We start from the raw sequence: 14,142 nt of genomic DNA on the forward strand, positions 1-14,142 counted from the left end.
TATTTTTTACTATAGGTACTGTGTGCTGCTTATAGCAGCACACAGCTGGAGTGTAAAGCGGCAGTGAGAGTCGCATCTAAGGGGGAAATGGCGCTGAGTGCTTCCCCCATTCCACACGCTCCGGTCTGGGCCAAGGGATAGCGCGCTGCTGTTACCTGGTAGAGGTGCAGGCAGTCAGCGTGGTCCTGGATGGCGGGCACCATCTTGCCGGGTTTCTTGTCGGCGGCTCCTGTGGGGAGAGCGCAGACTACAGACTGACCGCAGGTGAGACCTACAGCAACACCACACTGGACATGCTGTTCTTGGAAGCTATGCAGTGTTGGGCCTGGTTAGTACTTGGATGGGAGACCACCTGGGAATACCAGGTGCTGTAGGTAAATACGGGGCAGTCCAAGTGCTTTCCCCTCTGAGGGGAGTAACACTTGAAGGAAGGAGCAGTGAGACTCGCTTCACTATGATGGGGGGAGGAGCCATTGCTGCTGGTTCCCCTCGCTCTCCAGTGGCAAAATGCAGGCTCCCAGGAAGTTTGATCACAGGTTTTTAAAGGACACAAGCCTGAACAGCATGGAGGGAGGACAAAGCAAGCTCCTTTCCCTCTGCAGCGTACAGTGAAGTAGTTTTCAGTATTACTATAATCTGTTCTTGTGCCTGCTTGGAGTGTTTGCATATTCATTGCCACTTGTTATATATTTTTTGTATTTTGTTTTCTTTTCCGGGCTGACTGCTGCGGCAGGGCAGCGCGGGAAGGGGAGTGCTCTAATGATTGACAAAGTCCACAAAGGGCCAGAACCCCTCTATGGCTATATTTTTTACATGTGCCCAGTGTCAGGCTAAATTGCCCTGTGGACAACTGGATGCAGGGGCTTTGTGTATGGACTGTCAGCTGGGGCCCACGTGTGCACAGTCAGCTGGGGGAGCCACTCTGCTTACGGAGGAGCCGGCATGGGCTCAGGCTATGAGCCGTTCACTTTCTGACCTGGTGACATTGCTCCGCCGTAGAGAGGAATTAGCCCATGCAGCGCCAGCGCCTGTTTTGCCCTCACCGCCTATTGTTGCAGAGGGTGGTTACTAGGGTCCTGATCCTCCTTGGGTCCGTACCATGGAGCGATCGGCGGTAGGGGTTGAGGAAGTATCGGCCTCTTTGAGGAGTCTAAACTAAGCATAAGCGTCCTCCACCATCCAGTGTCTTATTGGAGTCAGATCCCAAGAGGGAGGAAGAGGGGGAACTCCAAGAGGAGGTTCTGCCCAAAGGGGAAGGTTCAGACTCTGCATCAAGTCAGGGTGTAGAGGACCTTATTATGGCAGTACGACTTTGGACTGCCTGGATCTTGACGCCTCAGCTAGGGCGGAAGGGCCGTTTAAGTGGAGGCGTAAGAGGGTCGTTTGTTTCCCAGTGTCTCAGGATCTTTCAGATTTGGTAGAGGAAGCCTGGAAGAGCCCAAATAAAAAGTATGCTGCTACTCGAAAGTTTGCAGCCCTTCATCCCTTTTCACAGGAGCAGGTCGCTAAGTGGGAGATGCCTCCAAGAGTGTATGCGGCTGTGGCTCGTTTAGTAAAGCACACAGCTCTGCCGGTCCAAGGGGTGGCCTCCTTTAAGAATCCACTGGACAAAAAATTGGAGGGATGCCTTAGGAGTATTTTTATGGGCGCCGGAGTGGTTATCTGCCCATTATTGACATCTGCATGGGTCTCTCAAGCCATGGAGAAGTGGGCTGGCAAATTAGTGGCAGGTCATGCCGGTGACTCATCCAGAGAGGACTTACTGGTACTGGCGGAACAGATACGTGCGGCTGCAGACTATATGTGTGAGGCTGCACAAGATGGAGAGCAGATTTCCTCTAGAGTCTCAGCCACGGCAGTCGCTGCACGCAGAGCACTCTAGCTTCGTGCCTGGGAGGCGGACGCCGAATCTAAACTCGCTTTAGAGTCTCTGCCTTTTTGTGTAGACATCCTGTTTGGTTCTGAGCTTGATACTATTATATCCCAGGCGACAGGTGGAAGGAGCACTTTTCTGCCTGTGGTGCCCCAGAAGCTAAAGGGCTCACGTTTCCGAGTCTTCCGTTCTTCCTTTTGAGGAGGGGGAACGATTAGAGGTTAGGGGGCCTGAGGATGCTCTTTTTCCAGTAGGGGTTCTGCCCCCGGGGTAGATTCTCTGGCACATTCAGGCGCCCGGGTGCTAGGGCATCTGAGAAGCTGAGTACCTGACAGGATCTCAGCTCATCCGGTCTCAGGGAAGGTAGGGGGCCATCTCTTTCTTTTCCGAGACAGGTGGGTAGCTTCGGGAGTAGATGCTGGGTAAGGGCCATTGTCTCCTGAGGTTATGTGATCGACCTAAGGGGGCAGCCGCCACAACATTTCTTCGCTACAGCATTACCCAGGGAGCCGGAGAAGAGACAGGCTTTAAACCAGGCTATCAGTTCCCTCTGTTCAAGAGGGGTTATAGTTCCTGTTCCACAGTCTCAACAGGAGTAGAGGTTTTTCTCCAACTTGTTCCTATTCCATAAACCCAACGGCACTTATCGGCCGATTTTGAATCTACGAGCCTTGAATGCCAGCCTGTGGGTGGATCGGTTTAGCATGTAGTTGCTCCGATCAGTGATCCCGGGGTATGTCGACAAACGAGTTTGTGGTGTCTTATCGACATCAGAGATGCATATCTCCACATACCGGTTTGGGCGGGGCATCAGTCTCAGGTTCGCGGTCGGAAGAGCCCATTACCAGGTCCAGGCTCTGCCGTTCGGTTTGGCTACAGCTCCGCGGGTCTTCACAAAGATCATGGCAGCAATGGCAAGCTTACTGCATTCCGAGGGAATAACGGTGATTCCATATTTGGCCGATTTGCTAGTAAAGGCATATTCCGCTGCCCAACTTCAGATCCACCTTGATCACACGGTGCAGGTGTTACAGCATCATGGGTGGATACTGAATCTTGAGAAGAGTCACCTCAGGCCGTGCCAACGTCTGATGTTTGTGGGGGTCATCTTCGATACAGCACTGGAAAGGGTTTTCTTGCCTGAACTCAAAGCCCGGGCCCTTCAGGACTTAGTCAGGAAAGTGCTATCTGCCCCTCGGCCATCCGTTTGGCTGGGCATGAGGTTACTAGGCGCGATGGTCTCTACCTTCGAGACCATCCAGTACAGCCGCTTCCATTCACGGATTCTCCAGTGGGAGATTCTCCGGAATTGGACGGGCCACTCAGACGACCTTTCTTCTCAGTTGCTGGTTCTGTCAGACAGCACTCTTCAGTCACTTCGCTGGTGGCTGATTACTGATCACCTTCTCCAGGGTCGGTCCCTGGTGACTCCCACCTGGATTATTGTCACCACAGATGCAAGTCTCAGAGGTTAGGGAGCTGTGACGGAGAACCTCTGTCTTCAGGGGCCCTGGTCGTCATGAGAGAGAGGTTTCCCAATAAATATGCTGGAGCTCCGGGCAATTTATCCGGGCACTGGGCCTGATTCAGACCCGGACGCTATTTGCGGCTGCTCGCTCTCAAAAAGGGGCTGGATATTTAAATTGAGCGCTTGCTCTTTGCGTTGTGAGGACGCCTCTGTCTGTGCGAGCGTCCGCTAAATGCGCTAGCTATTTTTTTAAGACGCCCCTTTGCTGTTCGCAAATTACATCATCTCCTGTTTTTATTAGATTAATCGGGAACATCGAACGGCATCTGAACTGCTCGCAGCGCTTGAGGTTGGAATTACTTCCCGTAATCACTGCGAAAGGTGCAGGCTAAAAGACAACCAAGTGACATGATCGATGATGCTCCTTTGCTAATTATGCACTCCCATTAAACGCCCTTTTGACCGTTGGGCACTCCTGCGTTCGCACAACCACTCCCCCGTTTTCAAGTACCTTCCCCTGTTACCACCCACAAACTGCACATTCTGTCACTCAAAATAGCAGCCTCTCTGTGTTTTACGAGCGCACGATTTCCGACCGCAATGACTGGTTTGCGCATGCGCATTGAGAACCATACGCATGCGCAGTTGTGCGACCATCGCTCAGAGCGAGCGTGCGGACGCTTACGAACGGGTCTGAATCAGGCCCACTGTACGGGGCTCAGGCCCTCTTGGCGGGCTGACCAGTGAGGATCCATTCAGACAACACCACAGCAGTGGCATTTGGAACCAAAAGCGCACTTGCCATGGCAGAGGCAAGTCTCATTCTCTCTTGGGCGGAGACGTTCCTTCCGGCAATTTCAGCAGTCTTCATACCGGGGGTGGAGAATTTGGAGGCAGACTACCTCAGCAGGACTACGTTCCTGCCAGGGGAGTGGTCTCTCTACCCGGAGGTTTTCCAGCAGCTGGTCCAGAGATGGGGGCTGCCGGAGGTGGACCGGATGGCGTCTTGCCACAATTGCAAGGTCCCTCGATTTTGTCCAGAGATCTTTTGGCATTTGCAGTGGATGCCATGACAGTTCCCTGGAACTTCCGCCTAGCCTACATTTTTCCTCCAATTCCCATGTTACCAAGAGTACTCCGTCGAGTCAGGGAGCAGCAGGTTTCAGTCATCCTAGGGGCTCCAAACTGGCCGCGCCGGTCATGGTTTGCCACGGTTCTCAGGCTAGCCGCAGGGCCGGGTTGGAGTCTGCCTCTGCATCCAGATCTTCTGCTACAGGGACCATTCTGTCACGAGGGCCTACCTCAGTTGGCTCTAATAGCCTGGTTGTTGAGACCAGGCTCTTGAAGGCCAGGGGTTTTCCCCTCCAGTGATCAGGACCATGCTCTGGACGCAGAAGCAGGTTTGTGTGCAGAACTACCACGGGTTTTGGAAAATCTATATTGTGTGGTGTGAGCAGCAGGGAGTACATACTGCCCTGTTCTGCCTGACAAGTTTTTTAGCATTTCTGGAGGGCGGTCTGGAGTCCGGCTTATGGCTTCAATCTTTGAAGTTACAGATTTCGGCTCTCTCCATTTACTTTCAGCAGCGTCTGGCTCTCCTCCCAGAGGTGCAGACTTTTTTACAAGGGGTCTTGAGAATACAGCCTCCGGTTCAACCACCAGTAGCGCCATGGGATTTGTCCCTAGTTCTGTCGGCTCTAAAGCAGGCTCCGTTTGAACCTTTGGAATCAGTGGACCTTCGGTTCGTAACGTGGAAAGTGTTTTTTCTTATTGTCATTGCCTCGGCTCGGCAGGTCTCTGAGTTGGGGGCCTTGTCCTGCAAACCACCTTTTCTTGTTTTTCATGACGATAGGGCTGTGCTCAGGACGGTTCCTTCTTTTCAACCGAAGTGGTTTCATCTTTCCACTTACACCTGGAGATTGTTATTCCTGTTTTCTCATCTTCAGAGTCCTCTGGACCAGGACGATCTATCTCTGTTGGATGTTGTCCGGGCCCTACACATTTATTTAGACAGAACTTTGATCTTATGTAAGACGGACTCTCTATTTGTTCTCTACAACGCCCACAAATGGGGCAGGCCAGCCACAAAGCAGACCATTGCATCATCCGCTCAGTGATTTCAAGGGCTTATTCAGAGGCGGGGCGCCCTGCACCAGCTAAGGTGTTGGCTCATTCCACTAGGGCCGTGGCGGCGCATCACGGGGCCTCGGCTGAACAGGTTTGTCGCGCAGCTACCTGGTCCTCTGTCCACACGTTTGTGCGGTTGTACAGGTTTCATGTTTTTGCCTCCGGGGACGCCCATTTTGGGCGTACAGTTCTCTGGTCGGGCAATCTGAGTGTTCCCTCCCATGGGGGCGGCTTTTGAACATCCCATGGTTCAGTGTCCCCCCAGCCCAGACGAAAGAGAAAATAGGATTTTTGGGTACTTACCGTTGAACTCTTTTCTCTGAGTCAGGCTGGGGGAAACTGCGCTCCCTCCCTCACGCTCAGCGGTATTGAGTATGAGTAATGATTTTGGATCATATTGGCTGTCAATTTAATTTTTATTTTTCGGAGTGACAGTGTCACTGAGTATTGCTTCTCCTTACCAGGCACTTTTGAAGTTGTACTGAAGTCAGGGATTGCAGAGGGGAGGAGTTATAGATTTCAGTGTTAGTGCCAAATCCACGCCTTCCCACCTACAACCCATGGTCCAGTGTCCCCCAGCCTGACTCAAAGAAATGGATTCAACGGTAAGTACCCAAAAATCCTATTTTTGGCATTTTTGCCAGCCCGACACTTCTGTTGACTATACAAAAATAGTAATCTTGAAAATGATCAGTGGGTTCCCTCCATATTCTTGGCACTGCAAACCTCATAAAAAAAATTTTCTCCCCGATACCAGGCTAAAAATAAAAAAAAAACTATCATAAGCAATGGAAAAATATTAAAAATGATAGTTTAAATTGTCTTAAAAGATGTATTGTGTCTACTTACATGAGAAATGAGGCGCCCAGTTTTTATCTGGACTTCAAATGGGTAGTTTAAAATAAGCTTCATAGGCTTCACAAAGCTTTAAATTCGTAGTCAAAGCAAATTTTTTTTTTTTATCTCTTGTTTTGATAAATTTGCCACAAATATAGCAAAATGAGTCTACAGCGTGTTTACAACTTCTTGAGGCCATTTTTGGACCTAGCTTCACAAATATCATATTGTCTTGTTAGTGATCTCATGTGACAAGTTAATGTTCTGCACTCTGCTAGTTAAGTCTACTCTGTTCTGTACAGATCTGCATTTGTTTGTCTATGCTTAGCTGCCTTTTGCCATATGACAGGTCAAAGGGTTAGATCCTAATTTTTTTGTTACTACTCAGTTAATCTGTGCATGAGTTGCTGACAGGCTGTGTTAAGTCTCCTCTACCCCAGAGACTTATATCTTCTTACCGTGCACTGTTTATTCTCTTATTTGTTACATGTACAGTGATCTATTCTGCAGAAATACAGCTATATTATATAGACATTCATTCAAGTATGTATTAATAAAAGGTTTACAGTTCCAGAAATAATATCATCTGTGCACTGAGAGATGGACATGGTTTAGCTATCTTAATAGTTACACACTGCTTATGTGTAATGAGGGTCAGAATACCATTTGCTTTCCCCCCGCTCGTCCCCTCCCTTACTTACTAAAACATGCTTCTCCTTATATGGTCATTCAAAAACTTTAATATTTATATATCATTGTAAAAGGGACAAAAGCAAAGTTTTTCAAAAATAAACTAAGGTTTTGGTTAATTTTCGATCTAGAGAATCAGAAAATAGTCATTAAAATAAATACTAAAAAAATAAAAAAAATTTTTTGTTGACCGGTGTTATTTAAGAGGTGTTTCCTTGCTAAATATTTGTCTATCTTTTCAAATGTTTATTATAACCCAGGTTTTTCTAATTGCTAATTAATCTCATATTAATATTTATTTTCTCCCCTGAATACATTTTTTTTTTTTTTAATTTCATTATTTAAATAACTATATAACCCTCATATTTTTCATAAAGGTCTCCTTCTGTATACTGACTGACTACTCATTCCAGTTTTCTGTGGCTAACTGGTAGTAATGTCATAAAGTCCTTATTTGTAGTAATGGGACTTTCAATAACATCCATTTATCTCGCAAACTCACATTTCACAGGTGAGCTTTTTATTTAATCCCTCATGATTTTAGGACTTATTTTGAAAATGTTCTGTAATAAAATGCATACATTTTACAGACTGTAAAACCATTGGAGCATTAAATAAACTATCTTGTGTTTTTGTTTTCAGGATTATCACCCAGATAGACCAGATATCCAGAAATCCATGACTGCTTTCAAAAACCTTTCGGTACACATCTTTTTAATGTTTGAATCTAGCATTTTTTGTTTAAGGAATCCACTGTTTATAGTCCTACCCACTGTCCAACTTGGAGAGAGCTGAAAATAATCAAGCGAATGAGAGATTTAAGTAACCCTTCTCTCCCCACTGTATACTGTATTCATGCAATGAGAAGTCCCAGTTATAGTGCATTTTACTCATACCGGAAAATCTGTTCTGATGACCAGGGGTCTATGTACTAATAATCGTGGTACTGCCGCGATTATTATGTATCCATCTCGAAGGGGATATTTTCATTTTTAATAAAAATATCCCAGCTATGTACAAGGGGAACTCGCAGGAACAGCAGTTACGGTAATCTCTGTCCTTGCTAGTTATATCCCCTGCATTTAGGAGAAGTATTTCACAGTGTCAGCTTCCGGAGCTGGCTGGGGGCTGTGGAGAGACACCAAAATATCTCTCTCCTGCCCCTGGATCCTCCATAGGCTTATACTGATTTTACACCATTTGAAGATGGTGTAAACTACAGGGGCTAAACTCTGAAAAGCTTTGCTTTTTGGAGTTTAGTACATAGGGGTCAGATCGTAGTCCCCATTATTAATAATGGGGACTGCAATCTACATCGCTAAATAGCAAATGCTGGATATTTCTGTGAAAACTCCTGCATTGTGCTTTTTAGTACATAAGAACAATACATAAAATGTATGCAGAAATTGCAGTTTCTGCATACTTTTAAGTAAAAAAATAGCTTGATACATAGCCCCTTAGTCTTGCAGATTTATACATTTGGAATTCAGTGGTTCAGAAATGGCGATAACCACCCAATTAAATAAAAATTTGTATTGTGTATATCTCTAGTCCAGAGAGGCAGAAGACACTGACTGGTTTACATACAGCAATGATTTATTTTAAGCTGATATTTAATTTATTTTTCAAAAAAGCTTGTAGAGCATGTAGAAGTCTGAGGAGTTATACTGTTGTAAACCACTTCTATACCTGTGCCCTGCTTGTACAGCAGTCACATTGCCAACTTTTCTTTACAGCTCTTATTCATATGATAGTTGGTGGGAACAATTATTGGGAAGAATGAACAGTGACTGACTCTTTGTATACTTACAGGCACAGTGCCAAGAAGTGAGAAAAAGAAAGGAATTGGAGTTACAGATTCTGAATGAGGCCATTCGCGGCTGGGAAGGGGAAGACATCAAGACATTGGGTTCAGTCATTTATATGTCCCAAGTAATGATACAGTGTGCAGGAAGCGAGGTAATCAACTTTTTACACTACATGAAGTAACATTTAAAACAAATCTGTTTGTTGAACTGAGGTAAATGAACATGGGGGTCTATTTATCAAGCAGTGAAAAGTGTGGAGAAGTTGCCCAGAGCAACCAATCAGCTCCTACCTATTATTTTATAGACTGTACTTGATAAATGCTACTTCAAAGCTGATTGGCTGCTATGGGCAACTTCTCCACTGGTCCACTTCTCCACACTTTTCACTGCTTGATAAATAGACCCCATGGAAACAGCTGTGTACAGTGAGGGAAAGTCTATACATCAACATCTGAAACTTGGAAGGAAAATCCTCATTTGATCACAGTGATTTACTACTGTATGTTGTACACTCCAGCATTTATAATATCTGCACATTGTGTGGTTTTCATAATAAGAATACCTAATGTGAATTCCGTTTTTGGTAATGTGTGGTGGTGGTGGTGGTGATCACACCAAGGGACTGATTCTAAGTTGCACGCACTGCGAATGTCCAACTTGTGTTTGAGGAGCATGGGAGGCGCACAGTCTCAGAAATGTCTTAAATGTATTGGTGTGTCAGGGAGGTGGCTTAGTGTACACACGGAGAGGGTACATCTTATGGGCGAGATAAGGGAGTGTTGTAGGGGTGTTGCTAGAGGAGGATTGCGTACAGAGACTCTCAACTGCTCATATAGGAAGCTATACTAGGACGGTTAAACTGCACCTGCCATAGGGCTGTTTGCAAGTATTGATGGTGCGTCTAAAGATGCACCAATTAGTATCTCCACATCGGGGGTATGCGGCCGCACCAGCTCTCACCCACTATCCTTGCTTTTGGCCGGCAGGGTTCCCTGCAGCCAGAATCTCTGCAGCAGTGCGCCTGGAGTGTCCTTCGGACGCTTCAGACATTCACACCGCTACCCTTACAGCTCACCGGAGCATCGTGAGAATGGACATTGCTGTAATCACCGGCGATTGTGGCCACTCCCCTTCCACAAGATGTCACGTGGGGCTGGGTCCCAGAAGCGCTAGTTACGGCGCTGCTTAGCATCTATTAACGCTGCAGATGGGCATCTCGGTCCTTGAACATTCGGGCACATCAACTTACACCGGGGCTTTGGAGCAGCATCTGTGTAAAGTTGTAGATGTTCAATCGCCAAAAGATGCACACATGGACACAAATGCGGCTAACTAAGAATTAGCCCTTCAAAGAGAATTGAATTCCTCCAAATGTGTTATATACAGTATTGTGGGAAAAATAAACTAATGTATTCTAAACAGTGTACCAAGTCCTATATAGTTAATTACAGTGTTTTCAAAGTTTTGCTTTAAGTAAAGGTAAACAGCCGAGCTGGGTAAATAATAAATATGCTATGTGATAAGTAATCTATAGATCACACTGCAAGCAGGAGGCACTTGCGGGACAAATAACACTGGCAGCCAGGGCCGTAGCTAGGGTAGTGCGCCCGGTGCCATCGCACAGGGCACCACAGGTCAGGGGGCGCTGTTTGGGTCTGTCAAATTTCTGTTTCTTATCATTCTCACTTGTAGCTTCCTCTTATTTCATCCCCAGCATCTCCTGGCCTCCCCTATCTCTTCCCTGGCCCTTCCCCATGAGGCTATTCCCCTTTTTTGGGTGCATTATGTCCCTTTAAAAAATGAGGGGGGCGCCAATGCTCTTTCTGGCACAGGGCACCAAAAAGTCTAGCTACGGCTCTGCTGGCAGCTAACTCATAGCACTGTCACACAGCACACCCACACAGGTTAGGATTAGAACTTTGTCGCCTTTTCTTTTGAGGTGGGGGCATAATTTACAAGTATTTTTTGGTATGCTGTCCTTCCTAATGAAGTAGATTGTGCTTCACCTAAATGTGGGACATTTTGCAATAGTGTTTTTTTTTTTTTTTTTTTTATGTTCCAAATCCAGGAAATGCGTCCCACTTTTAGAGCCGTTTTCAATTTAGAGGTGAAAAGTATCGTGGATGACGTCATTTCACCAGGCGGAAAGTTTCCACTGTATTCAATTCCAAAGACTTTTTTTGCATACGCGAAAAGTCAATGCAATGTAATCGGCGGAAAAGTTTCGCCTATAAATAGCAGGTGGAAAAAAGTGCAGAAATGTGGTTTTGGGGAGCAAACTTCGAGGAACCCCCCTGCACCCTTGAGGCAGTCTCCCAAAGATAAACTGTGAAAAAAAAAATCACTTTAGAACACCCCAAAAATAGTACTTTCATTTTGGGGGTAAAAATGTTCAAAGTTGGGGGACAAACTTAAAAACTAGCGAAATAGACTTCTGGGGGTTCCCAAGTATGGGGCAGGTGTTTGCAGCAGGTGGATTTTTTACATCATTTAAAACTTCACTCTAGCAACTTAAAAATATGCTAGCACCCATTTTCAAGTACCCCAAATTTGCTGGGAGTAGTTATTTTCACAAAAAAATACTACTTAATGCTATTCTTCACCACTTGTGTTAATGCGCTTTTTGACACTAATTGTCACAACTTAAGTACCCCAAATACCTTCATTAGGGCTAATCGGGGACATCTATAGTGATACCCAATGTTAGTGCATCTTTTGGGGGGTGTCAGGCTGAGTTCCCCATTTTTTACAGGACTTTTCGCCTGTTTGAGTTTCGCCAGGTGCCGTTTTCGCGTCCTTTCTAATTGATTACGGCAAATAGCGGGAGTGCGCCCCGCTACTTTTCCGCATGCTAAACACACGATGTAGGCAAAAAGTATCGCTGGTGCGAAACTAATTGAATACGGCCCTTTAGTGTGCTGGGTGTGTGTTTACTTGACAGCTAGTATACATATTTATATATTTATGTTTTTGTGTATATATGTAGAGAAAAACAGTTGCTCACCGCTTCCAGAAATAAGTTGTGGGGAGCACAATAAATTCTGCTAAGTAGGAACAGTAGTAGAATTAATAGTATTATCCATATTCAAAGTGAAAACCAGTGTGTTTAATCTGACCTTTTGGACAGACTTTTAGCAAAGGCATACGTACTTGCTTGTTAATACAAACATCTAATCAACAAATTCTGTATCACTATCTCAATGCACAAAAGCATAGACACATTCTGGAGGTTCTGTTTTATTCAGGGAAAATGTGATCTAAGTGACTGTCATGGAATGATCGTTGATGTTAGACAGTTGATTGAGTATCTCAGAAACTGGTAATCTGATTGGATTTTCACGTACAGCAGCCTATAGAGTTTACAGAGCATGGTCTGCAAACCAAAAGTGTGTGTATGTTGATATATTTATATATACAGTATATTTTAAAGTGGCAGCCAGCACACACTGTGTGTTTCAACGTAAGCTTTGCCTGGGGTGACAACCCATTGGTACTATACAAGCAGCAAATCCATATCCATAATCGTTGCAACAGAGCAAAGTTCACTCACCAGGGCTTCTCTTTAAAGTGTAAAAACACCTACTTTATTCGTCACATCAGTGCAATAATCAGGGAGGTCGACGTTTCAACCGCACAAACGCGGTCTTTTTCAAGACACCACCAGTGAACAGGACAAGACCTGGTTGCTGGTGCTGTCTTGAAAAAGACTTTAAAGAGAAGCCCTGGTGAGTGAACTCTGCTTTGTTGCAACGAATATATATAGATATATAGATTATATATATATATATATATATATATATATATATATATATATATATATATATATATATTTTTATATATATATATTTATTTTATTATAGAGGGAGACTTAAGCTGCCACTGGAAAGGATTAGTGACGCTAAATGTTGTCATTCTTCGTAAACATCAAACAATGACAATGAACAACAATGTGGTGAATCGCTTTGATAATTAACAAATTAAGAAAAATAAGAGTATTTTGCAGGGTTGCACTCCCTTAGTGTGTATAAGATGGCTGCAGTCCTAATTGTGTAGTAATTTAGGATATTAGGTGACTTATATATGACAAGTTCTTGCGTACTAAGTGCTGAAATAACCAAGCTTATTTGTTGTTTAATGCGGTGTGTGGGTTCAGGAGTTGTAGGGATCTTTAGGTGCTGTCCGATATGAAAACTTTGTTTGATCGCCAATGCGTGCATATATAAAACAAGAGGACAGCACAAAAGTGTGATATGTATAGACTTGACAAAATGAGCACATATATAGAAAATGTTCCAGAAAATGTATATATCCGCTTATCTGTTTGTCTTTTGAAATTTTTATTTTTTTTTGTTACCTTGGAGGGTTTCCACTATGTGTTGGAACTCCTGAAAAAGGAGAAAATAGCTCCATATAGTACTATAACAAACACTATTTTAATCAACAAAGCTCAAACAAATAACACAAGGTTAGTACACACAGGTAAAATTAGAGAACTGGCTTATCTGTGTACTAAGAAGGCCAGTTGCTGTACAACCACATCCGGTGTAACAGAGACTGTTTTTCAGAAATAGTCTAATAAAAAAAAAAAAAATCACCAGGAAGGTCCAACAAGCAGTCCAAATAAATTGTCCAAAGTAGAGAATAGAAGAAACACCTCTTCATACCCAGATGAGCCAAATCCACACTTTAACTCCACTAGGGAGTTAATATAATATTTAAAGATTGCACTAATGTGGGGGGTGCAGAATAAAAGCACCAGGCTGGGAGCATACACATGCATTTTTGTAGTATTCAGTTATACAATTTGTCTGGCAGGCATGCATTTCATAGTTTGTTGTCTTCAAAATAACTCTATTAAATGCAGTGTACTTAAAAGAAAAATACACCAGTATTAGGTGGCACAAATTTTCCCGTTTTCGGCAATTACTGCAGATTTGTATACGATTGGCTGTTCTAGGATTTACCAAGGTCTCAGTGTCTGGTAGAGTATGTATTGTGTCGTTATAATAACCAGGAATATTATATAATATGTAAATAACCTTTTTTTTTTTCTTTCCTTCCCTAAGGAAAAGAATGAGCGGTATCTCCTGCTTTTTCCTAATGTGCTGTTAATGTTGTCTGCCAGCCCAAGGATGAGTGGTTTTATATACCAGGTAAAGTCCATGGATTTTTTAATTTAAAGATGTACTGTAACGTCAGAATCTACCATGCTTAATTTACTTGGCACAGGGAAAGACCTATGCTAGACCTTGTTTCCTAGGAGGAGTATATCTGACTGGCACCAGTTAGAAAAAAAAGTGTATATAAAAGTGATGGTGTTGAGCATGCAGCCAAGGAGT

At 44.4% G+C, this 14,142-nt stretch overlaps 1 protein-coding gene across 3 annotated transcripts in view; it reads left to right on the plus strand.

The window, feature by feature from the left end:
• Positions 1-14,142, plus strand: part of ARHGEF7 (Rho guanine nucleotide exchange factor 7) — a 170,823-nt gene that overhangs the window by 123,894 nt on the left and 32,787 nt on the right. For all 3 annotated transcript variants that reach the window (XM_088458453.1, XM_088458462.1, XM_088458469.1), the window contains exons 11-13: positions 7,638-7,697; positions 8,808-8,954; positions 13,870-13,956. In XM_088458453.1, the coding sequence (XP_088314579.1) occupies positions 7,638-7,697; positions 8,808-8,954; positions 13,870-13,956 (294 nt within the window). The remainder of the gene's footprint in view (positions 1-7,637; positions 7,698-8,807; positions 8,955-13,869; positions 13,957-14,142) is intronic.

This window comes from Taudactylus pleione, unplaced genomic scaffold (assembly GCF_031769625.1).
Source record: "Taudactylus pleione unplaced genomic scaffold, aTauple2 ptg000041l, whole genome shotgun sequence".
Classification (NCBI taxonomy): domain Eukaryota; kingdom Metazoa; phylum Chordata; class Amphibia; order Anura; family Myobatrachidae; genus Taudactylus; species Taudactylus pleione.